We start from the raw sequence: 26,849 nt of genomic DNA, 5'->3' as shown, positions 1-26,849 counted from the left end.
CTTTTTTGGTACATGTGACTAATCTCCAAGTCCACGCTTTCTTTTCTGCAATCTATAATACTTAAAAGCCTGTTTTTAAAAGCAAAACAATATGAAAGTTTAACTGAAATTTTGCCACCTTCCCCACCTGAAGATGAAGCACATCTTAGTGACAGAGACACAAGGTATTTTCATAATCAGCTCGCATAATAATTCACATAGCCTCAAGCATGAGAAACCTTTGAAAACTATAAAACTTTATACAAGATTTCTAAGAGCCAGAAACAAATGTCATTTTTTATTAATTCCAAAGAAGGAGTTAACAGTTGTTGACAACATTTCCGAGAGAGCTGCCATAAGACTAGCATTTTATTTAGCTTTACAACTTGTCCTGTTATTGTTACAAGGGAATACTTTGTGCCGGAGGAATGGCTGCCTATGATGATGGGCAAAAGTCACGGTGCAACACCTAATGGCTGCTCGAGCATTTCCAGGCCACCATGAAGGTGGGGAAGGGGAAGCACCACTGTTGATTGTAATCTAAGGAGCTCCAGCAGTTTCACTGCAAAGCAGTACAAAATATACAAAGAACCTAAAAGTCTCAGCACATTTCCAATCTCCAGGAAATCCTGTGTTATCATCTGGCAGGAGGGAGGAATCCCAGTCCTGTTCCCTCAGGTCCTTGTCATGTTAGCTTTTTGATAGCCTCGATCCACTCAGCTCGCTCAGCCTTGCTGCTGGCCTGTATATAATAGTGTGTGTCATCCTTAGTGATCACTTTGAAGAGATTTCCCTGGACATTGCCTTTTACACCTAGGAAGGAAAAAAAAAAGGTGACTGAATATCCACGTCTGCTCTCAGCTGGAACCAACTTTCTGCTTTCAGCTGAAAGTCGACTGAGACACAGACAAAAACATACTTAATGAAGTGTTTTTAAAATACAAATGTATACAGTCAGGGAATCTTGCCAGATGCATGCTTTCCTCTTTTCCTCCCATTCCCTCTCCCTCACTGGTGCCTTAAGGCCTGCCAGTGGTAGTCTGGACATTCTTGGGAGCCCTCTTGGCTTGCCCCTATGCAAACCACAGAACCACAGTATCATTCACAGAAAAGAATCCAGTATGTTTATGTTAAAAGGCACAGGTTTGGGATTTGAATTTTAAGTTGTTTAACTTCTTTGAACCTCAATTTCCACATCCATAAAAAAAATTTTTCCTACCTTAGCTAGTTATTGTGAAATAGGTGTGATAATAGATATTAAAGTGTGTTGCTAACATGTAAACACCAGTGTAAGCTATTATTTTTAGGTGGAAGCTTATGGCCGGTAGACACAGTAACTGAGGGGAAAGCCTACTGAAGAACAGGATCGTTTAGTTGCAGTGTTAAAACACTAAGAACACTCCACATACCCTTTTCTCAAATCCTGAAATTGGCTTCCAAACACACCATTTACTGTTTCATTAATAATGCCCTAGCAGCTCCCACCACTCAGTGCTCATCACAGCATCACTGAGAGTGCAGGAGGGAGGCCCCTGGGACCTCCAGCACCTTACCAGCAGGGACGCCATTATCCTCCAGAGCAGACACAAGTGAACCACGAAGAGAAAACCCACCTGCTGGCCGGTTTTCCTCCTGCAGAGTAAAGGAGGCCTGATTAGGAACTGTGAATGCACAAAAAGGAAGAGTTGCACCCCAGCCTAGAGCCACTCTCACTTAGGCCAGCAAAAGACGTCAGTGGGAGTCACTTGTAATAGAAGGTGAGGCTGAACTTGGACGGCACATGGCCAGGTTACACACATCAGGAAGTCTGGGCTTCCTGTCACAGCCAGGGACAGCAGTGCTGCTCCCCAGGCTGCCCTGACCCTCCTGAGGTGTGGCCTGCTTCATGTTCTCAGCTTACGGTGGGGGTTCCTGACTGAAGCTGACGAGGAACTGCCCACTTTTCACCATTTCAAAAACTCATGTAAGAACTTATTCACTATGTAAGAATTTGTTCACCATGTAAAAACTTGTTCATTGTGCTTCAGAAGATCGGAGACTGATGAGAATTAGGCTTGGGGTGGATTAATGATTGTGCATTGAGTCCCCTGTACAGAATTTTATTGTTGTTAACTGTTAACAACCATTTGATCAATAAATATGAGAGATGCCCTCTCAAAAAAAAAAAAACTCAATGAAAATTATATGTCTACCAAGACCAGGGTGAACAGGTGAACTCAAGGGCCACTTCTCTTTTCTATTGACTGGAATTAGATCAACTCAGCCTGCAGTAATTTGTTATCTGAAACTCAGAATAGCAATTAGAAAATTGAATTTGGTCAATTAGAAAAAAAGGAAAACAAAGAACTAGTAAAGTATAGCTTAACTATATGGTAAAAGAAACTTTTCAAAACATCAGTAGGGACAAGAGACTTGGGGGACAGATCCTTGGGATCCTTGGATGGAAAGGGGTGCAGAGGCGGGGAAGCCCCAGTTGGAAGTCTCTTCATCAGCCCCGCTCACTTCTCCAGCTAGGCAGCAACGTTTAGAGAAATTAAAAGATGCTTTGCCTCTCAAAATAGTGAAGATCCACTGAGCAGGCACACATGCTGAAAGAAAGCACTGCTCAGATTGTTAGGACTAGGCTGGGCAGTGGAAGGAAAGAAAAGGGCAGTGGACGTTACACTGGGGATGCTGACAGAAAGGAAGGAGCAGAGACAGCTGCCAGCCATGCCCGGGAGAGAAGCATCCAGAAGCATCACACACAGGTACCGTGTGAGCACGCGGCACTCACTTTGGAGGGGTCATAGTAATGCAGGAAAGCCGGGTCCTTCCTCAGAACAAAGCGCCGCACCTTCCAGTTTTTCCTCTTGTGCCCCTGAAACAAAGAAAGGGTTCGCAGTTCACTGGTGACAGGTCTACGTCACCTCCTCCCACTTTTATGCCTCTAATGCCAAACCTCCAATGGGACTACTTTGTAAAGAGTTCGCTGGAGACCCAAGGTTTGCAGTGATGTGTCACAGACATCCCTGCTCAAGTACCACTTTAGCAAAAACACGGTCACATCTAGTTGAGCGGACAGAGCCAAAGAGGGTGAGCACTGAAAACACTCAGGGCGCAAGGAGGACAGGGAGGCAGCAGGTGCCCACTGCACTGAAAGCTCAAGGCAAACTTGAACCCAAGGGCACCAACTTTTTAAGGGTCAACTTAGTCCTAAAACAAACCTGTAACTTTGTGTATAAATGTGCATACATATGCGGTAAAAGCCACTTTAACATTCTACATCAGAAAAAGACTAAGAAATGATCAATTATATGTTAAAATCTAAATATGTAGGATATTGACCTTTTTTTTTGGCTCCACCCCCTAGATCACAAAGCTTCCTCAGCCGTCTAGCCCAGAACACCCCAGTGCAACCCCCACACCCTCTTCATGGCATCCAGGGCCCACCTCCCCTTGCTAGAAGGGGAGAAGCAGAAGCAGGGCCCTTAGGGTGCACAGGCAGCTGCAGAGCTGGTAAATAATCTAAGAGCAGATGGGGATCCTGATGTGCAAGAAGTGGGTGGTAACAATGTGTGCTCCACATAACAACAGGAACGGAGCTGAGCGGCATATGTGCTATTGTACAGACAAACTCATACGGTGCAAGATTCACACAAACATGAGGGGTGTGCAGACGGTCTGCCTAACTTCACGTGCTGGAAGGGGATGTGTTTGTTCCCAGAACAGCCTTTTTGTTAGGCACAGGTGGGAATGCCGCAGGTGGGAATGTGGCCAGGTGCCTCCCATTTAACCTGGGCACTCTCCCCAACATGGCTAAGAATGGTGGCCACGGTCAGTTTTTAAACACTGGGCTTACACTGCAGAATTTCATCTTCAACCTACTGAAGTAGGAGGAGAATATATTTATCTTTTGTTCAAAAAGTGTATCAAGGAGGTGTGCAGAGTCCCACAGAAGAAGGCAGAGACCCCAGGAAGTCTCAGGGAGCAGAAGGTAGGGTATGTAGTGCCCTTCCAGACTAACAGGTGAACTGGGGGGTAACATCGACCTTTTTCAGTGTCGTGACGGTTACTTATGTGTCCCTTTTCCCTGGCCACCCCCGTGCCTGGGCCTTGTGCGCGAGGAGTGTCTGCCTCTCTCCCTGCACCTGCCGCGGGGCCCCCACGTTAGCAGGGCCTGCCGATTGTTCGTGCTCTCTAGCCAACTCAGCTCTTCCCGTCCTTTGGGGACAGTCCTGTCTCTCCGCCTCCTCCCCACTCCAAGGCAGGCATACCTGCTTGGCCAGATAGCCTTGTTTTACCACTCTGCCACTTAACTCCACAGTGCTGAGGCTGATTTCTTCCTTGGAGCTTATCTTCTTCTTGTGGCTCTCAGCCTAGTGGGAAGGAGGGAGCAAGGACTCTGTTACAGAAAGTCCCAGTTCCAGGCCATGGAGGCTACAGCAGGGGAAAGGGACATCCTCAGTACAGACACCACACTCCACCTGGGGGTGAAGCTGTCCTCAGTCCCCAGGCCTCTCACCCTGGCCCTCACTCGGTTGCCTCTTCCTTCCCTCTGCCCCGGGGGCAGGAGGAACCCACTACCTGACTTACAAAAGTGTACAGCGCCGTGGAGTCATCCACGAACTGTTCGGCCAGATCTCCAGAGCGAATGGCTTCCATGCTTCTGGCGCCTACCGGCCTAAGGAAGTTCTCCTCCATGAGCATGGAAGCCAGGGTCACGGCCTCCAGACGGCTGGCTGCAAAGCTGTTGGAGATGAGCCAGTCCACCAGGGAGGAGCCTGCATTCGGGCCAGGGCAGCACGAGTCAGATGACAGACCACAGACCAGCCTCCTCAGGGATGCTTGGCTGCGACCTCATTGACCTTGACAGACCTGGGACTCTACCCAAGCGCAGACCAGTGGCCATACCCACTGTACAGAGCTGTGGCCGTACCCATACGTGGCCATACTGGACCAGCCTGTTGGCCGGCAGGCAGCTCTGGCTTCAACAAAGGCCGGTCAAGGCCGCAGTCCGGGATCACCACGCCCCAGGTCTCCACTGCCTGGCCCCGCCCCCAGCGGGGAGGCTCACCTATGAAGGTCTTTTTGTAAGTGCTTCCCTGTTCCATGTTGGGGCTTGGCCGGATTCCAGTGCTGCCATCATGCATCTTGTCCACAATGCGACTACAGGGAAGGAAGGCAAAGGAGAGGGGTCCCCCATCACACTGACTGACATGAGGAAGGTCCAAGAGAGGCTGCTAAGGGTATAACGTGAGTGGTGAACCATGTGATTCACATCACAAAGAAAGGGATATTCTTAGGCATCAGAATTTGAAAGGCAGGATTTTAGGGTGTTTCTTTTCCTCTTGCTTATCTAACTTTTCTAATATTTCTAATCTAACTGTTCTAATTACTACTTTTGTGGTCAAACTAAAGAGCTGTGACATTTAGTTTAAAAAAAAAAGAACATACAGCAATTATTCTCTATGATCTACTGGAAAAGTCCAAACTCCTCTAGCCGTTCCTCAAGATCACCTGCTGAGTACTCACCACACACTGAGCAGGGGTGAGTGGTGCCCTAGGTGCCCTGTGAAGATCAGAGTGGGGTGTGAGATTTTTGTAAGCCTAGGAAAGGTCTCATGCTCCATCTCTGGAAGAGTTTTTCTGCAGATGCGCTGTTGTAAGTTTCCATGACGGCAACTCCTTTCCTGCATCCCTACATTAAAGTGTCACCTCCACCACTGACCTGCTTTCCTTCTGTTGTGTGGCACGATTCCTGCCACCAATGGAAGATCTTTTCTCATTTTCTATTTATGTTCTTGGGCGGGAAAGTCCGAGATGAGACCTTGTTTATTCCCATTTGCATCTCCTGAGCACCTAGTGCAGTGGATGGCATGCAGTAGGCACTCAATAACTGTTTCTTGAATGAGTGAATGAATGAGGAACCCCACAGAGCAAGAATGTGACTGCTACCAGACACATCATTCTTGCCTCCAGGCTGCACACAAGACCAGTAAGTCGGTGAGTGGAGATTCCCAGGGCCAGTGACATGGTCCTGAGCACACCAGCTGAAACCAAAGGTCTCCAGACGCTGCGGTGGGCAGAAGCAGTGGAGGCCCCAAGGCCTTAAGAGGAAGCAGGGCAGGTAGGCAGAGCCATTTCCAGGCAGAGAAAAGAATACAAACAGGACAGGGACAGCAGAAAGCCCTGAAGCACACTGGTGGCAGCAGACAGGCCTGGGCAGCAACACTGGAGCCTCCTCCCCACTGCACAGAGACAGAGCAGCAAAGTGGGGGTGAGGATGCAGGGGGCGGTGGGGGCGGGGGCAGGCAGGCACTCACTGCAGGCTGATGTGAGGGGGCAGCTTGAAGGAGTTTCTCAGTATGTGGAGTTGCTGGACCTTCCCTGGCTGCCCCGCGTGAATAGCACCTGTTATCTCAAAGGCCCAGGCGTCCCTCTCCTCTCGAGAACAGGCCTCCAGGAAGTACTCAGTGGACGTTCGAGTCTTCAGCTTAATGAGGAGCTGTAGAAAGAGACAGCCAGTCGGACCAGCACTCAGAGACCAGTCAAGAGAATGCTGGCTGGGCTGTAAAAATGACTGCAGATAATCTAGGAGGACTGTGGCCCAGTAACTGTGGCTCAGCCCACCCGCAGCCCCCTGCCACACCGTGGCAGGCAGTCTTTAGAGGATGGCTTGTACACCTCAAGTGACAGGGAGTGCATGGCCTCATAAAGCAGCCTTTCCATTTGGACAGAAATTCAACATAAGTTCTGCTTCCTGGGCACTTTGCCTCCCTGGTTCTGACTCTGTCTTCTAGAACCACAGAGATTAATCTCACCCTCTGTGGCAGTCCCTGTGCTGAAGTGGGAAATGTACAGGCCTTCACATCAAAGTGACCTGGATACAAATCCCACTCTGCCACTTAGCTACAGACACTTGGGCATGTTAAAGACCCCCAGTGAGCCTGCTTCTTCATCTGTCTTATGAGGATACAAACACCTACCTCCAAGGAACTGTTTTATGCTTGCTACTTTGATCCTCTTTTCTCAGGTCTAAGCACCCCCCAAGTCTTTCACACATTGTGCATATAATACAGTTGAAACTCTTTCTAACCAGTTCATGCTCTACTAAATGTTTTGCAGTTGGTCAACATTCCCATTAAGTATGACCCACACAATGGAACACACCGCTCCAGGGAAGTCTGAGGGGTGCAGGGTGGCAGGGCTGACACAGCCTGTGGGCAGCTATGGGCTGTGAGCACCATGCAGTCTGCTGAGAGTCTTTTTCATGTGGGCCATAGCATCTCCACCTTGTCAATGCACACTTAGGGTTTTTCTGAACTCTTTGTGGGATTTAACATACTGACCCCATTAAATGTCATCTGGACAAACTGGACCTACCACTTCTGTTGGAAAACAGAAGGATTCTATTTCATTCTGACTGTTTTCCAATGTATCAGCTCCCAACATGCTTTGCTTGCAAACTTAATCAGTGTCCCTCATCTCAACTCAAAGCAAAAACAGTGGGTAAGACAAGTGGCTCACAGTCCCAAGGAACACCATAAAGTTAGCTGCCTCTCCAAGTTACCATTGACTCACTCATCAGCATCGTGGGAGACATGCTCAACTAGCTCCCAGTACCTGCACTGTCAGTCTGCAGTTCACCATCTTCGTGGAAGAATTTCAGGACAGACTATAAAATTCCACATGAAATCCAGACACACTTTCATTGCCTCCCTAATTTTAAAAAGGATATATACACACACACACACATACATATACAATATACTTCGTAACTTGTTCTCAGTGAACCGGGCGGGTCCTCTTGAATTTTTCCAGGCTCAAGTACTCATGAACCCCAAACGTGACAATCTGAGAATTTTGTGTAGATTTAACATGAAGCTCAGAACTTCAGTTAGCAGATTTAACCTGTTTCTATTTTTGAAACTTAGAACAAAGTTTTCCTACATCCAGCTGATTCTATCGGCACTTCCACTCTCTCCACTGTTCCTTAAAGGTTCCTAAGGTCAAGAAGTTAGCCTACAAGTTCTGGGGTTTATTTATTGAGACCTAGAGTCTTGAATTCACTTAGAAAACTAGGTTTTCCTCTTCAAATCATCTCACTTATCTATAAATCTTTCTTCTTTATTAAACATTTCTTATAGGAACACAGTTGATATACAATATTATATTGGTTTCAGATGCACCATATAGTGACTCAATAATTATATACATTACTAAATGCTCACTATGGTAAGTGTAGTTACCCCTTGTTACCATACCAAGATATTACAATACTACTGGTTATATTCTCTCTGTTATACTTCCACATTAAACATTTATTCAACAACAATTTACTAAGCATCTTCTATGTGCTCAGACATTGTGTTTGGTCTCATGGTGGTACAAGGAAGAAGTTGCAGACCCAGCTTCCACCAGGCTCAGCACAGTCCAGCAGCCCCACACCCCAGCGAAAAGCCACTGCTGCTGGACTTTTTCTTAGGCAGTGGCACCTCCCAGTTTGCAGTGGGAATTAGAGAATGACGTTTTGTTTTTGCAGCCCCTTAGGCTGGAACAACATTCTATGCCTCCCTTTCCCTTGTCCTCATATCCACACAACCACATCCTGCTGACATTTCCTTCCTACTGTTTTCTCATGTTCATCCCCCGTTTGCCTTATTTCACACCTGATTATTTAATAGCTCCTTCCGCTTTTATACAAAAAAAAGCTAAAACTACAGAGGAGCACAAAGGTTAACATAACAGGCACCAGTAAGACCACCACTCAGAACTGACCATCATGAACCTTTTCTTATGTTTACAAGGTTCATCAGTTGGTCTAGAAGAGTCAAAAAAGAAAAATATGATAAGAAAAAAGAAAATGGTAAGCTGCTTTCTTTATGGATCTAAGAAAGAAGAAAATGGTAAGCTGCCTTCTTTATGGATTAGGAACTGACCTTCGTTTCTCAGTGTAGTCTTCCTAGGTGAGTTTTCCCCAGTCGAATCTCTCAGTCAAAATCTTCAATGGCTCCCTATTACCTCCAGCTGCTCCCTCATGAACATTGCCCGTTGACCACACTGGCCATCCTCATCTCCAAATCTATTCCTATCTCACCCCTTATTTTTACTCAAGATCTTGCACCCACCAGGAACATCTGCCTCTCTCTTCCTTCTTATCTTTGTCCAAATCTCTGTTCCTCTCAAAGCAATAGCTGACCCAGACAGCCTGTAATGATGTTTTCCTCCTCCTCAGGAATACAGTGTTCTCTATGACTGATAATGTTTGCCAGCATTTGGAACTCTGTATGTTTTTCAGTTAACTGCTTGCTTTCATAATAAGATTATTAACTCAAGAAGAAACCATCTTACGATTTTCTTCCAAATTCCTCCAAGCCTAGCAAAGTTCCTGGCATGTAACAAGTCCTCAAAAAATGAGTGATTCAGATACTTTTTTGATGGCAGGATTGAAGCTGTCCCTGACTTTTGGAACATATATCCATTAGGGGATGAAAGCTATTATAATGAACCCCAAGATACATTTGTATCTTGCTCACATTTGTGTAGTACCTCCTAGCCTACAGAGTGGTCTGCAGACAATTACCTTCATGACCCTCATCACAGCCATCAGAGATAGTCAGGGGTCATTACTCTGTCCCATTTTATAGATGAGGAACTAGGGCTCAAAGAAGTTCAATTACTTGCCCAGGATCACATACCTGGTACAAGGTGCAGCCAGGACTGAATCTAGGTTTTTCAAGGATAACTCAGCTGCTCCCATTAACCACGCCACCTTCACCAAAGAGGTGAGAGAGAGTCAGGGCAGGCAGGAGCCTTCACTTACTGGTCGGTTTTCATACTCCAGGCAGGGGCAGGTGATGGTGCAGCCATCCAGAAGGATCTGGCCCTTAGGAGGGGTCACTTTCTGACCCCCGTCGAGCTTGTAATACAGCAGCGTGTTCTGCCGAAGGATGAACCATCGCACCTTCCAGTTGTGGACGATGTGACCCTGCAGACAGACAGGAGAGCCTTGTGATAAGGTGGCCAAGGGGATGACACGGGTGTCAGGGAGAGTTGTCCCAGGGTACAAGTAGCCAGACTATGCCATGGAATTCACTCTCCAAGCATTATCTTTTTTTTTTTTTAGTTTAATTCTAATTTTTTATTTTGAAATAATTTCAATTCAGAAAACGTTGAAGAATAGTATAAATAATTTTTTTTTACAGAACATTTAAGAGTAAAATCTTAACATCATGCTCCATCACTTCTGAATACTTCACTGTGTATCTCCTATACAAAAAAAGGGAGGATATTTCCAATACAACCATAATATAACCACCATCAGAAAATAAATTACATTAATATATTATTTTCTTCTGCTTCACAAACCCACTCAACCATTTGCCCCACAATGTCCTTAATAGCCAAAGGGTCCAGTTGTCAATCATGTTTTGTTTTTCTTTCTCATGCAGAAAGTATTACTTTTGTGTGGATCTCTGTCATCTCCCTTGAGTATACAGTAAAGGCCTTTGGCATACGGACCTTGTAAATCTAGTCTGGCCTTTTTTTTCAGGTTATGAACTTTGAAAGAAACTGCACAGTATACAGAAGGGAAAATCCTACTACTAGGAAACAGCCATTGTTAACATTTTGTATTTCCTTCTAGTCTTTTCTTTTTCACTCAGTTTTTACTTTCTAGTTAAAAAAAAAAATCAGGATCACATTACATAGTTTTATTTTCTAGTTTTTGTTTTATTGTTCTTTGCTGAGCATCTTCTCGTACCATCACATTTCTTTAAAACCTGTTTTTTAATGATGCATCACTTGTCAACTTCCTGTTGTTTATAACTGAGGTTGTTTCTTTTTTTTTCACTATCATCAGTAATTCTGCAATGAATATCCTTGCACGTAAATTCTGATCCATATCTCTGATTTTTTTCCCTTAGAATATATTCCTAGAAAAAATATCACTAGTCAAAGGATGTGGGACATTTGTAAAGTTGAAGCCACAAATGGTCTACAAGGGCTAATGACCTTAACAGTCATACCTAGCCTGGTGTGGCAGGTCTTAAAAGCAGGGTAGTTTGGGGGGGCTCTCAGGTAGGTCGGAGAGCCAGTGGACAGGATAGTTAAATTCAGGCTGAGAGCATGTTTCTCGAACAGACCAATGAACAGGACAATGTCTCCTGAGGAATCAGAAAGGAGTGGGTATAGTGTGTGCTCATGGAAGCAACTTTCCTGGCATACTTCCCAGAGCAGAACCCAGTGAGAGCTAGATTCTAACCAAAAGAGATGTAATTTATGGGAATCAGAGACTACTTCCCTGATTCACTCATCCCCTGAGCTACATTTACTAGTTTCAAAGGCCCCGTTGGTGCTCACACCTGGGGTACTGTGATTCTGTTCCATGTTTTCCATGTTCAGCAAGAACTGAGTGTTGTCAGGGAACAAAAGTAGTAGGAGTCAACTGTGGGGGCCCTGGCCTGTGCCCAGACAGAATTTACTGTGGCAGTAAATACAACTTTTAGCAGAGTTTATTAATGCGTCAAAATGTTATTATGCTACATGGTGATGAAGCTGTTCACATGTAATCCATGTTGAATGTGACGTTCTTGCTCTCTTCACTCTGTCCCAAACTTAGCATCCACGTGTAACATGACGGTTGGCAGCATTCCTTGACATGGGCAGAAATAGTTAAAGAAACAAAAATTTGGCTCTGACTCCTCAGCAGTTGGGGTCCTTTGTTGCTCTCCGCATGGCCCAGATGCAGGTGCCCTTTCTGGATGACTCCCCAGTGAGGGGTTCCTGGCGAAGCAGCAGGAGCTTTCGGGCACACAAGGCTGTGGCTGGTGCAGGGAGAGGAGAATACCACCCACGTGGATGGGACAGGGGCTGGCGGGAGGTGGGGAAGGGGAGAAGGCAAAATCTTCTTAAACCATAAAACACAGGTGTTATGGGTTGAATCATGCTTCCTCCCCACTAAAAAAAAGAATTCATGCATTTAAGCCTTATTCCCCTCTACTTCGGAATGTGATTGTATTTGGAGATGGGGCCTTTGAGGTGAGTAGGTTAAAATGAGGTCATCAGGTGGGCCCTCATCCAATCTGTGGGGTCCTTATAGCAAGGGGAAATTTGGACACAAAGAGAGACATCAGGAAGATGCGCACAGAGTACAGGCCAGCGGCCCACACAGGAAGGCGGCCGTCTGCGAGCCAAGGAGAGAGGCCTCAGCAGGAACCAAACCTGCCAACACCTTGACCTCAGACTCCACAGCCTCCAGCCTGTGAGAAAACAGATCTCTGTTGTTTATGCCATCCTGCCTGTAACAGCAGCCCTAGCCAACTAAAACAACAGGGAAAGAAGTGAGGGGGCAGAAAAGTGGAACCAACATATTGGGCAGAACAAACAAGTGTGGAGATACTGTACATTCCTGGACAAAATGCTACATTTCCCAGATTCGCTGGCACGAAGGGAACAGGTAGGTGACCAAGTTGCTACCAGTCCCATGCCTGGGGCACCAATGCATGTTTGGAAGCAACCAAACCCTGGGACACAGGAATTCTTGGCAAGGACAGTGGCAGGAGAAAAGGTTCTTCTGACACCCAGTCCCCAGAGTTACCAGGGGTACGTGGTAACAGCAGCAGTGCCATTCCCACTAGAACCCTCTGGTGGTGCTGTTGAGTGTTTCTGTCTGGCTGCACCGTCCTGGCTGTGCAGCATCCCTGCGTTGAGCAAGTCTGTCGGTGCTGTTTTCCAACAGCATTTGCTCTCCTCATGTCTGTGTCACATTTTGGCAATTCTCGCAATATTTCAAACGTTTTCATTATTATTGTATTTGTTATGGTGATCCGTGCTCAGTGACCTTCGATGTTACTATTATAATTGTTCTGGGCCACCATGAACTGTGCCCATATAAGATGACGAACTTAACTGATAAATGTTGTATCTGTTCTGATTGCTCCACCGACCAGCTGTTCCCCCATCTTTCTCCCTCTCCTCAGGCCTCCCTACTACATGAGAAACAAAAATATTGAAATTAGCCCATTAAAAACTCTACAGTAGCCTCTAAGTGTTCAAGTGAAAGGAAAAGTCTCATGTCTCTCACTTAAAATCAAAGCTAGAAGTGGTTAATCTTAGTGGGGAAGGTGAGCCAAAGCCAAGACATGCTGCAAGGTGGGCTTCCTGCACCAAACAGCCAAGCTGTGAACACAAAGGAATAGGTTCTTGAAGGGAATTAAAAGTGCTTCTCCAGTGGACACACAGCTGATAAGAAAGCAAAACAGTCTTATTGCTGATAAGGAGAAGGCTTTAAAGGTATGGAGAGAAGACCAAACCAGCCACAGCATTCCCTTAAGGCGAAGCCTAATCCAGAGCAAGGCCCCTCTCTTCAATTCTGTGAAGGCTGAGAGGTGAGGAAGCTGCAGAAGGAAAACTGGGAGTTAGCAGAGGTTGATTTCTGAGGTTTAAGGAAATAAACTGTCTCCGTAACATAAAAGTGTGAGGTGAAGCAGCAAGTACTGATGTAGAAGGTGCAGCAAGTTATCCAGATCTAGTTAAGATCACTCATGATGATGGTGACACTACCCAACAGATTTGCAAGGTAGATGAAATAGCTTTCTATTGGAAGAAGATGCCATCCAGGACTTTAATAGCTCAAGAGGAGATGTCAATGCCTGGCTTCAAAGCTTCAAAGAAAAGAGTCATAGGCTGACTCTCCTGTTAGAGGCTAACACATCTGGTGACTTTAAGCTGAAGCCAGTGTCATTGGCATTCAGAAAATCCTAAGGCCCTTCAAAGGATTTATGCTAATCTACTCTGTCTGTGCTCAATAAATGGAACAATAAAGCCTGGATAACAGCACATCTCTTTACACCACATGTAATTTAGTGAATGTTTTAAACCCATTGTTGAGACCTACTGCTTAGAAAAGATATTCCTTTCAAAATATTACTGCTTATTAACAATGCACCTGGTCACCCAAGAGCTCTCTCTGATGGGTACTGTAGGGTTATTAATTGGGATAATTTCAACATTAATGCTGTTTTCATGTCTGCTAACACAACCTCCACTCTGCAGCCCATGGATCAAGGAGTCAGACTTTCCAGTCTTAAGAAATATATTTCATAAGGCTACAGCTGCCATAGACAGTGATTCCTCTGATGGATCTGGGCAAAGCCAATTGAAAACCTTTTGGAAAGGATTCACCATTCTAGATGCCATCAAGAACATTTGAGATTCATGGGAAGAGGTCAAAATATCAACATTCACAGGAGTTTGGAAAAAGCTGATTCCAACCCTCCTGGATGACTCTGAGGGGCTCAGGACTTCAGTGGAGGAAGTAACTGCACATGTGGTGGAAAGAGCAAGAAAACTAGAATTGGAAGTAGAGCCTGAAGGTGTGACTGAAATGCTGCATCCCATGATAAAACTTTAACAGATGAGGAATTACTTCTATGGATGAGCAAAGAAAGTGGTTTCTTGTGATTGAATATATCCTGGTGAAGATGCTGTGAAGAATGTTGAAATGACAACAAAGGATACAGAATATTATATAAATTAGTAGATAAAGCAGCAGCAGGATTTGAGAAGATGGACTCCAAGTTTGAAAGAAGTTCTGCTGTGGGTGAAATGCTATCAAACAGCATCATGAACTACAGAGAAATCATTCTTGAAAGGTAGAGTCAATTGATGTGGCAAGCTTCACTGTTGTCTTATTTTAAGAAGTTGCCACAATCCCTCCACCCTCAGCAGCCACCACCCTGATCAGTCAGCAGCCATCGACACTGAGGCAGGACCCTCCACCAGCAATAAGGGTGTGACTCTCTGAAAGCTCAGACGATGGGTACCATTTCTCAGCAATAAAGTATTATGCACATTGTTTTTTAAGACATAATGCTATTGCACATTTAACAGCCTACAGTATATTATATGTTATATAAACAAAACTTTTATATACACTGGGAAACCAAAACATTCACTTGACTTGCTTTATTGTGATATTCGCTTTATTGCTGTGGTCTGGAACTGAACCCTCCATATTTCCAAGATACGCCTGTACTTACATGACTTCTTAGAATATATAAAATAACTCTAGTAGTTATTTTAGAAAATTTCTGGAAGGATACTCCAGAAATGTTAATAGTTGTCACCTCTAGGGGCTAAGACTGGATACACAGTGATAAGAATGGAAACTTATTTTTCATTTCATACCCGTGAATACTTTTCTAGCTTTTCAAAAATAATGTACATATGTTGTTTTCATAATGGAAAATGGATTTAAATTTAAATAAACAAACATCTAAATGAGATGACTAAGGAAATAATTCATTTATCTATGCACCTAACAATCAATGATTAAACACTACTGCACTAAGCACTGTGCCAGCAGCAGGGAGACAAGGAGGGACAGGGTTCTGGCCCAAGATAGTGGGGGAGACAGGTAACAGCCCCACTCGGTGTGGTAAGTTCCAGGACAGATGACTGGTGGGGCCCCCCATGATCCCCAACTTCTGGTATTCATACCCCTGTGTCATCTCTTCCCACGGTGTACGTGGGTTGGTCTGTGTGACCGAGAGAATATGGCCGAGGGATGGTGTGGCACATCTGACATTAGGTTATAAGAGACTGCCGTTTCAGTCTGGGGGGCGCTGTCTCCCACTCCGTCCTGCCCGCTCCCTCTGATTCTCACTCTCTGTCTCTCTGTCTCTCCATCTCTGTCTCTATTCCTGATCATACACTCTGGGAATAACTAGCTGCCACATAGCGGCCCCTACAGAGAGGTGACGAACTGAGGCCACCAGCCATCCGAGTGAACTTGGGAGTGATCCTCCCGCCAGCTGAGCCTTCGGGCGGGCCACACCGGGCAACACTGTGGCCGCGAGGTCATGAGAGACTCTGAGCTAGAATCTCACAGCTAAGCTGTTCTTGGATACCTGACCCTAAGAAACTGCATTAGATAATAAATATTTGTTGTCTTAAGATGTTAAGCTTTGATTTAATTGTTACACAACAATAGATAACCAACAGTAGGGCACGATGCAAACAGCAAGGAGGAGCTCAGATGGAGGGGGGAGCTGAGAAGACAGTGGGCGGGGGTTAGGCAGGCCCCCCGAACAGCTGATACTGGGGCAGTCGTGAAGGTTGTGTGGAGTTGGCCTGGTCAGGAAGGCAGAAACGGGGAGCATAAAACTGCTGCCACTTTGGGGAAATTCCAAATCATCCCCAGAGGCCTGTGGGGAAGGATGGCGGAATTAACAGGGGCCCAGTCAGCTTCAGGTTCCATGTCGTGGAGTTTGATCTTTATTCTGTGGCCAGAAGGAAGCTATTCAAGACTTTTAAGCAGAAGGATGACAAGCTTAGGTTCTAATGTTTAAAAAACCACCCTGACCACCAGTGGCAGAGTAGCTGAATGGAGTAAGTCAGACACGCAGCTGGAGGCTGCTGTCTTAATCCACAAAGCGGGAAGGAGAGCACGATTATCTTGGCTCTACAGACAAGCCATGCCAGGCTCGGGGGGGCAGGACTGATGCAAGGTCACCAGGCAAAGAGAGTCAGAGACCCAAACCACAGTAGTATAAGCTGAAAAAGGGCCCAGGCATCCCTCCACCTGGGCAGTTTCTTTCACCTCCTCTCCTTGCCCGTACGTGGCTGGCTTGAGGCCTCAGGCCAGCTGGACCATGAGCAGTTTAGAGTCCCTAGAGCATCTTTCGGGGAGAGAAGCAGTCCTTAAGTTGGAATGGCACCCCTAGGGCTGGGCCTAAAATGTTACAGCTGAAAAAACCAATACTACTCCCTAACATTAATGATGAGGAAACTGAGACCCAGTAAGGTCTTGCCCAGGCCCAACAACCCCCAAGAAGAGAGATGGTACTTGTATGGGCTGAATTATGTTCCCCCGCCAAGGTATGTTGAAGTCTTAACCCCGCTACCTGTTAACCTGGTCTGATTATCTGGAAGTAGGGCGTTTGCGGGTGCAGCCGGGTTAAGATGAAGTCACGCCGGATGAGGGTGGCCCTCATAACATTAATATGGCTGGTGTCCTCCTACGAAGAGGAACATGTGGACACTGAGAGACACACAGGGAGCACATGGCCATGTGGAGAGGGAGGCAGAGATGGGAGCGATGCAGCCGCAGCCAAAGGACGCCAGGGATAGCCTGTGTGAGGTAACAGAAGATACATACAGGGACCCTGCCCCCCGTTCCTAGCACAGAGCTCCTGAAGGAGGGTCTGTTCCAGTGAGGTGACTCTGGGTGGGCTCTGGGATAAGGGCTGGTCACTGGAGAGAGCAAAGCCATGAGGACAGGTTTGGAATTCTCCGCCCTGCCCTCCATTCCCTCGGGAAGGGAGAAGGCCTGACATGGAGATGATGATCAACCATGCCTATGTCATGGCGCCTCCATAAAATCCCAAAAGTATGGGGCTCAGAGGGCTCCCACACTGGTGAACATGTGGAGGTGCTAGGAGAGCGGTATGCCCAGAGGGGGCTAGAAGCTTCCCATCTCTTCCCACAAACCTTGCCCTATACATTTCCATGGGGATGTTCGCCTGTACCCCTTATCATATCCCTAAATAAACTGGTAAGCTTAATTGTTTCCCTGAGTTCTGTGAGGTGGGGCTCATTGGAACCTTCCGTCTGTAGCCAGTCAGTGAGAAGCAAAGGAGATGACCCGGGCTGTGAGTGCCCTCCGAAGTGTTCTGAGGCGGGGGTGCGGTCCTGTGGGGCTGAGCTGTGAAACCGCACAAAGAAACCTTATTCAAAATGGAGTTGGGAGGCCAGAAGGGGGAGCTCTTATGCAGACCCCAACAGGAAGAAGCCTGTACTTTACCTCCTCAGCAAGATATTTTCCTAGGTCAGCACCAGCCTAGCCAATGAGAGCCAGTGAAAGGCCTCTACACTTCCAACTCGCAGTCTACTCCAGTGGACTTTGTTTATAACACCTCTTCCTAACTCCCTGCTCTAGAGTGTCTCTTGCCTTCACTCACCGCACTTGCCTCTGGTTTTGCTGTAGTTTGACTGCCCGGAGTTGCAATTTGCTGAATAAACCCAATCTTGCTGGTAAAACAACTGACAGCTTTATTTTCAATGTTAACAGAGTCCTTAACCTGTCGGATCTGATGCTATCTCCACACAGACAGTGTCAGAATTGAGTTAAATTGTAGGGCACCCAGCTGGTGCCACAGGGGATTGCTTGGGGTGGGGAGAAATGTTCACATTGGGTGACCAGAAGTGTAAGAAATGAGGTGTTCTGTGTAAACTTAAAAGGACACACACAGGATGGAGTAACACACAGTAGGAAAAGACTAGGTTTTTCGTTTTTCCTACTTAGGAAGGAAAAATTTGGGTTTTTCCTTTGCAGCCTACAAACAACCAGAAGCAGAAGAGACACAGAAGGACCCTTCCCTCCAGGTTCCCAAGGGCGCACGGCCTTGCCAACAGACTTCAGACTTCCAGCCTCCAGAACCCTTCCTAGACTTTCTCTTCTATGCATATTTTTCCTTACTCTTTTATACTTTTAGCCTTTGGGTTATGCTATAAGCATTTTTAATATCTGCAAAACCATAATTTAATCATTTGCTTATCTGGGGGGACACTGAGGTAGTCCCGAGTTTTTTCACTACATAAATAACACTTCATTCATAAAGCTTATGGTATTTCCCTGGGACAGAGTCCTACAAAAGACATTTCCAGGCCAAAGCGTGTTTGCATTGCCTGTCATTTCCTAAGGGTCCAAGGTGTGAGCGGGCAGCAATGCCTGGACCACCGCAGCGTCTGAAGGGAAAGGCCATGCTGCCAGCGGTGTTCCCAGCCTCCTTGCCCCTCACCCTCCTTTGGAGCCAGGCTGAGCGAGCACTCAGTAGTTTGCCTGGAGCTTTGCTTCTTTCTTGTCTGGGCAGAATTAAGAGCCAAATCCATCAAGCCCCTGCTCGTCGTGCTTCACCCTCACCAGGGATGACTGTTCTGTACTCTGGCCTCCCAGCTCAGGCCCTGCCCCACCTCTGGGCTGAAGACCCTCCGAAATATACGGAATCCCACGGCAGCAGCTCTACGTCTCCAGTGGATACAGGGCTGCCACTGCCACCCAGAAGGAAAGGGATAGGATGGCAGGCCAAAGAGTCAACGTTGATCACTGTTAGCAAAGGCACCTGGGACCACATCTCTCGCTTTGCAGGAAAGGGTGTAGCTTCCGTTTGCCTCAGGGTCAGGCTTCAAACTCCTGTCTTTGAGTTTGGCTGGAATGAGCTTTAGCTGTTTCAGCCAAGCCCCTTCTTGGGCTTTCGGGACCAGGCCTGTTAACTATCCTCACTTCTCTACACCCTGGACTCCTAAGCCAGCCACCAGCACTGGGTGGCCTGTCCAGAAGAGAACTCACATCCTGCCTTCCCTCTTGCCCTCCCCCAACTCTGTGTGGTGGTAGTGGGGAATCACATAGGGTAACCCCAGAAACAGGGGAGACCCCTGCCAGGGCCCAGAGATCCTGACCAACAATGCCTACCAACCCCCCTGCCCAACTCCGGTGCTCCCTTCCACCCCTCATGCTGCAGGACAATGAGAGGCCACACTGGTTCCCCACAGGTTGACTCTCTGAGGTGCAGATGCCTCCACAGACCATGAGGGTTCAGCCTATCACTTTGCTCACAGTGGCCTTGAAGCCGACTCTCCTTGTATGCAGTCCAACCCTTCATCTGGCATCCTACCGTTCCTCCTGCCTAGTTTTGAGCAAACACTCCCACCCTCCTTTGTCAGATAATGTATAACCTACTCTGGCTACATTTCCTGCAGACCTGAAAGTGATTTGAGACTTCAGGGCTGAAGTGGCTGCCAGGGCAGGGGTGGGAGGGAGATCCCCTTCATAGCGCTCTCTCAAAGCTGGAAACTCAAGAGGGGCCACAGGGCTCTCGTCCCGATTTTATGCTCTGCAATTCTGTTAGCATTAAGTGCTGACAACGAACAGCGATGTTGAAAGAATTTTAAAATATCAAAACTTCCTTTTGCAGCTGCCCTGTGGCCATTTACTACCTTGATCCAGAGGTCCCGTTTTTGTCTGGAGGCTTGCTTGCCGTTGGGAAGGCCACGTGGGTGATGGGGAAGGACTGAGGATGGAGGATCCACTCCTGGCTATTACTGGGGCTCTGGGCAAACGATTTCATCTAATAGAGGGATAGGAATATCCACACTGCGCTGGGCAGGAAACGGTCTGGAGACAACCTGAATGGGTCTGATCCTGCTGCATCCCCCACTAGCTCTCAGATCCTGAGCGAACTATTTAACCTCTTTGAGCTTTGTTTTTCCCTTGGGAAAACGGGGAAGGGGGGGGCGTATAGTGTGGTACTACCACCTGCAGGACTGTTGGTAGGATTAAAGTAGACAATGCCCCGGACTGGTGCAGAGTAGTGCTGCTAGAGGGTTAGTTACTGTGAAGGGTACAGGAGACGAGGCGTTCCATGGACGGGCACTGTGACCTGCAGAGCTACGTTGTTTTAAAATACCGTATTTAAATAGTATACTCTCCGTATTTTCATAAATAGCTTTAACGCTATCCACTTCGGTCGCCGCCACCCGCTCCCCATACGCACTGGCCAAGCGGGATTCTCCTCCCTGCCAGTGCCCTGGCCCCTCTTTCCTACCGAAAGCTGATCTCCCACTTCCAGGCAGCAGCCGCCTGGCCCTCGGCAGAGCCGCAGGCGGCCGATCCCGCTCCCGGGTCGGGGATGGGGCCCCGGCGCAGGTGAGAGGCGCCCGCCCGGGCCGCCCCGGGCCGAGTCCGGAGAGGCTCCGGTGCGCTCACCCTCTTGACGAGGAAGCCCTCTTTGAGCACGCCGTCCTCCATGTCGCCGCCCCGCGCCGGCCGGGCCCGCGGGCGCTCCGAGCGCGCAATCCCGCCGCTCCGCGCGCGCTGCGCCCAGGAAGAGCCTCGGGCCCGGCGCGGCGGGCGACGCCTCCCTGGCCGGCGGCCAGAGCCCGAGGCCGCGGGGCCTCCCGGGCCGGAAGTCAGGCCCGGTCGGGATTTCTGACGCGGTGACCCTCCCGCCGCCGCCACCACGAAACCCCGGTGTCTGAGGTCAGTTCTCTGGCTGCGGTGTCGCCGCCGGGAGTCTCCCCAGCCCTTGCTCTCTCGGACTGGGCAGGGTGCCCCACGTGGGCGCCCCGGAGCGCTTCGTGCCGCTTGTGATCCCCATCTTTCAAATCTTCCTTCGCCCTAGCCTTAACCAGGTGTCTACCTGGCACGTAGTATACTGCCCTTCAGTAATAATTATGGAATTAGACGGAACGGAAAGGGTTTAAAGGATTTGGAGTCATCCCTGAGCTCAATGGAAATAGGGGTGGAACCAAGCTAGGAACTTTCATCCTAGCCTCTGGTAGGGGCAGAGAAAAGTTGCCATTAGCGAAAGGAAACAGGTTTAAAGAAGCAGGCACAGTCTGCAGGGGCCCTTGCTCCAGTATACAATACACTGCCCTCCCCTGCCCCACCCCCGCCAAAAACTAGAGCAGAAGATTCCATCATTAGAGGCAAAAGTTAAGAGAATGCCAAGGAACTCAGTAATCTAGATGAGTGGTATTTTAATGCAATATTTTTTAAATCAAAATTAACACAAAAAATGATGAACAAAACACCAACATTTTAAGTGAGGACAGGATCAGCAATGTCCTACCAGGCCATATTGGAAGCTGAAACAAAAGGAAACATAGTAATACTGATCCTGTCTAGTAATCCTTAGGACACAGTTTATTCATTGTTTGCAGTGTGAAGGGTCCTGTAGGACTGAATACCAGGAAGAGAAGGGTTCCAGGTGCATAAAAGCAAAGAGAAGGCTTGAGATCGGAAGGAGGCACCCCAGGCTGCCTTTCGGAATCAGCCTGGAGCCAAGTACCCAACCACACCAGAAACCTCTGCCCACTGGCCCACTTCAGCCTTCTCCACTGACCTACATGCAGACCTCCCAGCAAGTCCAAAGCAATGGGGCTTCAAATCTTTCACAGTGAAGACTCAGCACCTTCTGAAGCCAGGTCTGTAGTGGGGGCTAGGTTTTATAGCAATCCCATGAAGTGAGTTTATTATCCTATTTGTTTCCAGCCAAGGAAACTGAAACTCAAAGCAGTTAAATGAATGCCCAAGGTCATACAAGCTGGGATTTTAACTTCAGGGCTTTACGAATGCATTTGTCTCTCAGTTCATGTACTGGGAAGAGGAGGAAAGAATTGTCTGAGCTCTGAAAACTTGCTGGGCTCAAGCCTAGAACATGAGAGGATAGAATGGGAAATTCTTATCCTCTTGGACTCCAACTATGATCTGTTCTCTCCCGCTTTCTCCCAGGAGCCAGGGGAGCAGGCAATTGGCACAGGCTGTTTTGATCTTACCCAGACAACCTTCTGAGCCTTACAAGAGATGGGGTTATCTCTGGCAAGAGGGGTTCCTGAATGAGTTCACAGAAATGGACACGGGAGAAAGACTGGTCCTGTCTCCTGGCAGTATCCCAACCAGGAAGAAGCCAAGGCCTCTGTGCACTGAGAACATGCTTCTCTTCCTGGGGAAGCCCTTGGTCCAGCTCACCCAAATCTGACTCACTGGACCTGGGCTCAAGTCATACCCCTCCCTCCCCCACCAGGGAACCACACTGACATAAGCCTGACTCAACTGCAGGGAAGAGGATGGAGACAGAGGAAGCAGAGAGTGGTGTACACCTGAGACTGGGGGAAGGAGATGGGGAAGGGAAGAAGCTCAGGACCCAGGAACTTGCCTTGTTCTTTCAGACAGATGCCTCTCCTCTCCCTCTCAGGACCTAGGTTGATGTGGAAGTGTCCCTGATTCTCTAGAAGGGACAGATAATGTCTGGAATGTGTGAGCTGTTCTATAAAGTCAGTGTTTGGGTGTAGGTGATTCACAGCCTGATGTAAAATTCCACTATTAGAGAATCATTTCTCTATCTATGGTGAGAATCCCCTGTGTAAGATACTTACAGTGGAGAAGGGTAAACCATGAGGCCTTATTCACAATGAATACTTTGACTTGTGAGTTTATCAGAGTCACAGATTGAGAATCTAACCTATACATTATCTGATCCAGACACTTCATTTTGTTAATGAGGACTCCCAAAGCCCAGAGAAATAAAATAACTTGTCCAAAGTCCCTCAGCCAGTTAGTGGCAAAGCCAGGAGCAGAATACAGGCTAACTGCGTAAGGACTTCAGGCCTTGCTCCTGAAGTAAATGCAGGGGTACTTTCCCCAGCAGTGTCCTGCCTCAGAGCAGAACTGTGGTGAGGGGGTGACTGCATAGGCTGGAAGGGTTCTGTCTGCAAAACCAGGAAAGACTTTAAACAGTATTTTCTGGGGGTTTTTTCTGATAATAAAAATAATTTGTGCTTATTATAGAAAATTTACAGAATACCAAAAAAGATAAAACAACCCAAACCCCATCATTTAGACAGAAGACAGGTATTTTTACAAGCACATATATTTTTATTTAAAAATTTTGAGCCTGTTTTTTCATTTATAATAGCGAATAAACATCACATTGGATCATTAAAAATAATTCAAAAACATAATTTTAATGGCTGCATAATATTTCATCATGCCTGTATCATAATGTATTTAGTCATCCATTTAAGTCAAATTTTCTGTTTCACTATTAAACGATGTTGTGATAAATCTCTGTACATAAACATTCTGCCACATCCCTGATTGTTTTGGGTAAATGTCTAGAGCATGCTTTTAGGTTGAAGGATAAAAAGATTCAAAATTCTTGATACATATCACCAAACTGCTTTCTAGAAATGTACTCACCAACAGTGTGCAATGCCAGCCTCAGGTGTCTACACCAGCAATAAGTGTAGTATTTTTAGAAAACATTGCTGATTCTATCAGAACCAGCAGAAACCATCTGCAGTTGCATAGACTCTGTTATCTCTGTCAGGGTAGACCCCTACCCCATGGGGGACAGGCAGCTGAAAGAGACTCAGAATTAGAAAGTTTCTGGGGAGGCGGGCAGTGAGAGGCTCAGCGTGGGGCACCACTCACAGGAAAGGTGGTCACATGGGGTCTTGGGCAGCCAGGAGGGCACCCTGAGGACACCTAAAAGCTTGGGCAGAGACAAAAGTGGGGAAGAAAGGGGAGCAAGCTGTGCACAGGCAGCAGGAAACGCTGGAACAGAAGTTATGCCCAATTAATGCCTTTTCCCAAAGCCACCCATCAGGTCGTCCTATTACTACCAGATACTGTTCATTCATTCATCCATCAATTCATTCATTCATTCACTGAGGAAGAGACTCAGACTGAGTATGTTCTGTGTGCAAAGCACAAACCAGGTGTCATAGGCAATACCAGACCCTGCCCCCAGGGTCACACATTATTAATGTGAACAAGGTGTCATTCTGATTAACCATGAATATTCCTCAGGTCTGCCACAGCAAAATCTCTCAATCCTGTTTGATCCCATCCTTGTGAGACTAGTAGAGGAGCACTGACAGTAGTGCCTCCTTACTAAAAGCCAGGCAGAGGTAGAGCAGGGAGTTTCTACTTGCTGTGTTCCTACTATATGCCAAAGACTTAACATGCACTACCTCATCTAATCCTCCAAATTTCCCAGTGAACTGGTATTATACACATTCTGTAGATGGAAATGAAGATTCAGAAACATGAAATAACTTGGCCAACATCACACAGCTTAAAATCTAGACCTGATTCCAAACCTTGCTCTTTCCACTACTTCACAATGTTTCCTTTGGCCAAAAGATGTTCTTTCTTCCTGAGAACGAATTTCCTCTGCCTAAGTCAGGGGTCCACTTGGTACACTGCGTTATCGTTTCCGATTATCCACCGCCCTCTCCCTGTGATAGACTTAAACATCCCCTTTGACTCCAGATGGGTCACGTGGCTTGCTTTCACCAACAGAATGTCAGCTACACATTGAGGAAGCTTGAAGTACCAGCACTTGGTTCCACCATTGCTCTTTTCCTGCGTGGCAAGCCCAGCATGGCTCAGTAGGGGTCCAGGAATGAACGCAGCTTGCAGAGAGAGCCACGGGGCCAGTGTGAGGGAGATGTAAGCCTTACTGTAAATACTGAGATTTGGTGGGTGGTGGGTTGGGGGGCTGGGGGGCTTGTTTGTTACTACAGTGCAACTTACTGAAAGCTGTTTGATACATCCACCTGTCCATCTCAGCTGCCCCCTCACACTGATGGATGCCATGGGGCAATGCCAGAAGCATGACATGGCATGGAACATCTCCCTGACATGGAGGGATGGAGTGCCCTCTCATTAATACCCTGAAACCCACCTCCCTGTTCACTGGAAAAGCTGGAACACCTTGGATGGGGAGGGCCATCACTCTCTCCAGGGTGCTCAGCCAACCTTGATTGGGAGAAACCCCGGACTCCCAGCTTCCCCACCAGTGCCCTCAACCCTGCCTACCTGCCAGAACCCAGCCTTGAAGGAGGAATGCCTGTTGGCAGCTGCCTCGCGGCTGGGAGGGGTGGGGGTAGAGCAGGACACACAGCATGAGTCAGCTCTGTGAGCAGGCAGAGCGGGACCTGTTCGTATAGATAAGGGCCCTGCCTCAGCATTCTCCTCCCTCCTCTCCCCTCTGTCACTCCCTTCCCGAGATATCATACCTGGAGGTTAAGCTTTCTTTTTGCTTATTTTATGTGGGTAGAAAAAGGGGAGTGGGGAGGGCAGAACCTTGGCTTGGGAATGTGTGAGGAGCCCCAGCAGGTAGGGGGTGCCCGTGGTGCCCCATTCTGGCCACTGTGTATCTCATCTGGTCCCATCTGCTCTCCAGGCCTCGAGGCTCCCACCTGGCTGATCATCAGTCACCAGCAGGGCTTTTACCAGCCCCACCCAGGCCACCACTCACAGCAATGCAGGTTGTGTATTGCCAAAGGAGGGCAAACGGGGCCCACGTGCCTAGTCCAGGCTCCACAGTCCTTGGCATGGCCCCTCCTGGGGCTGCATTCTGCAAAGTGAGGGGGGGTTTCTCTTCACCAGATCATCTCTTCTCTGTTCACATGCCAACCCACTCCAGGCAGGGCTGCAGCTGTCCAGGGCCGCTGCTTTTTCCTATTTCATACGAAAGTATCAGGGACCACGTCCATCCCCAGGAGATTCTGACTTGTGCTTTGGGGAATCCTCATGTTAGAAATCTCTCCAGAGGAGGAGATAATCTGCAGGTGAGTCAGCTCTGGGAACCTTGGCCCTGGAAAATCCCTGAGCATCTCAGCCCTCCCTGGGCAAAGAACCTCCCAACTCCATCAACCATGGGTCCAGCTGAAGATCAGCCCCCTTGCTGATGAACCCCACCACCACCACCACCAGGGGGCGCTGCGGTGTGTGTGAGGGGGTCTCTGCCTCTCTCAGGGGGCCGCGACTGGCTCCAGCTGAGGCCAGGTGAGACGCCGATCTCTAGCCTGGCCTCCACCTCCACTCAGGCTGGCATAAAAGCCCCACGCACACAGCGCGGCCCATGGGAGGGGCGCTGTTGCTAGGTGGAGCAGTTTTCTGGGGAGATAAAAGGAGGGTGAAGCCAGCCCCAACAATCTCCAACTCAGAGCTGTGAGTTTAGAGGCAAATGAGGAGTAGAGGGTTGCTGCGGGCTTCCCGGGTTAAAAATGCTAAGAGATGGGAGAGGATTGAATTTTGATCTTGAGCAATCATTCCACTTTTAGGAGTTCCCAATACAGGAGCTGCTATAACCAGAAACTGCCAGGACTGGAACCAGTCATTGGTACGCGCGCCCCAAGCGCAGAACAACACAGGTGCAGCGCTAGAGGGAGGCCACTAGGGGCTGAGACCGTCCCGCACTTAGCGGGGCTCTGGCGGGGCGAGCAGGAGCCCGGGGCCAAAGGTTAAGGAGGCACACACACTCTCAGAGTGGAGCAGGTGCAAGTAGCACCTGAAGGTGCGTGCCTCCTTGCATTTT

General features: G+C 47.9%; 1 protein-coding gene across 1 annotated transcript; it reads right to left on the bottom strand.

The window, feature by feature from the left end:
* Nucleotides 1–247: 247 nt before the first annotated feature.
* Nucleotides 248–21,124, bottom strand: PLEK2 (pleckstrin 2). The gene is made up of 9 exons (XM_036906007.2): nt 20,726–21,124; nt 9,782–9,946; nt 6,282–6,463; nt 5,033–5,124; nt 4,552–4,739; nt 4,233–4,334; nt 2,753–2,836; nt 1,533–1,611; nt 248–792 (listed from the first exon to the last, which is right to left on the bottom strand). The coding sequence occupies exons 1-9, from the start codon at nt 20,765–20,767 to the stop codon at nt 665–667; spliced, it is 1,062 nt and encodes a 353-aa protein (XP_036761902.2). The 5' UTR covers nt 20,768–21,124; the 3' UTR covers nt 248–664.
* Nucleotides 21,125–26,849: the final 5,725 nt, after the last annotated feature.

Source organism: Manis pentadactyla, chromosome 11 (genome assembly GCF_030020395.1).
Source record: "Manis pentadactyla isolate mManPen7 chromosome 11, mManPen7.hap1, whole genome shotgun sequence".
In the NCBI taxonomy this organism is placed as follows: Eukaryota; Metazoa; Chordata; class Mammalia; order Pholidota; family Manidae; genus Manis; species Manis pentadactyla.
This window is presented reverse-complemented; position numbering and strand designations above follow the sequence as displayed.

Coding starts and splice junctions, on each gene's coding strand:
- PLEK2 (XM_036906007.2), bottom strand. CDS start 20,767: ATGGAGGACGGCGTGCTCAAAGAGGGCTTCCTCGTCAAGAGG. Junction 5,125..6,281: donor CCCCCTCACATCAGCCTGCA/GTGAGTGCCTGC, acceptor CCTTCCCTGTAG/TCGCATTGTGGACAAGATGC. Junction 793..1,532: donor GGATAATGGCGTCCCTGCTG/GTAAGGTGCTGG, acceptor TTTCCTTCCTAG/GTGTAAAAGGCAATGTCCAG.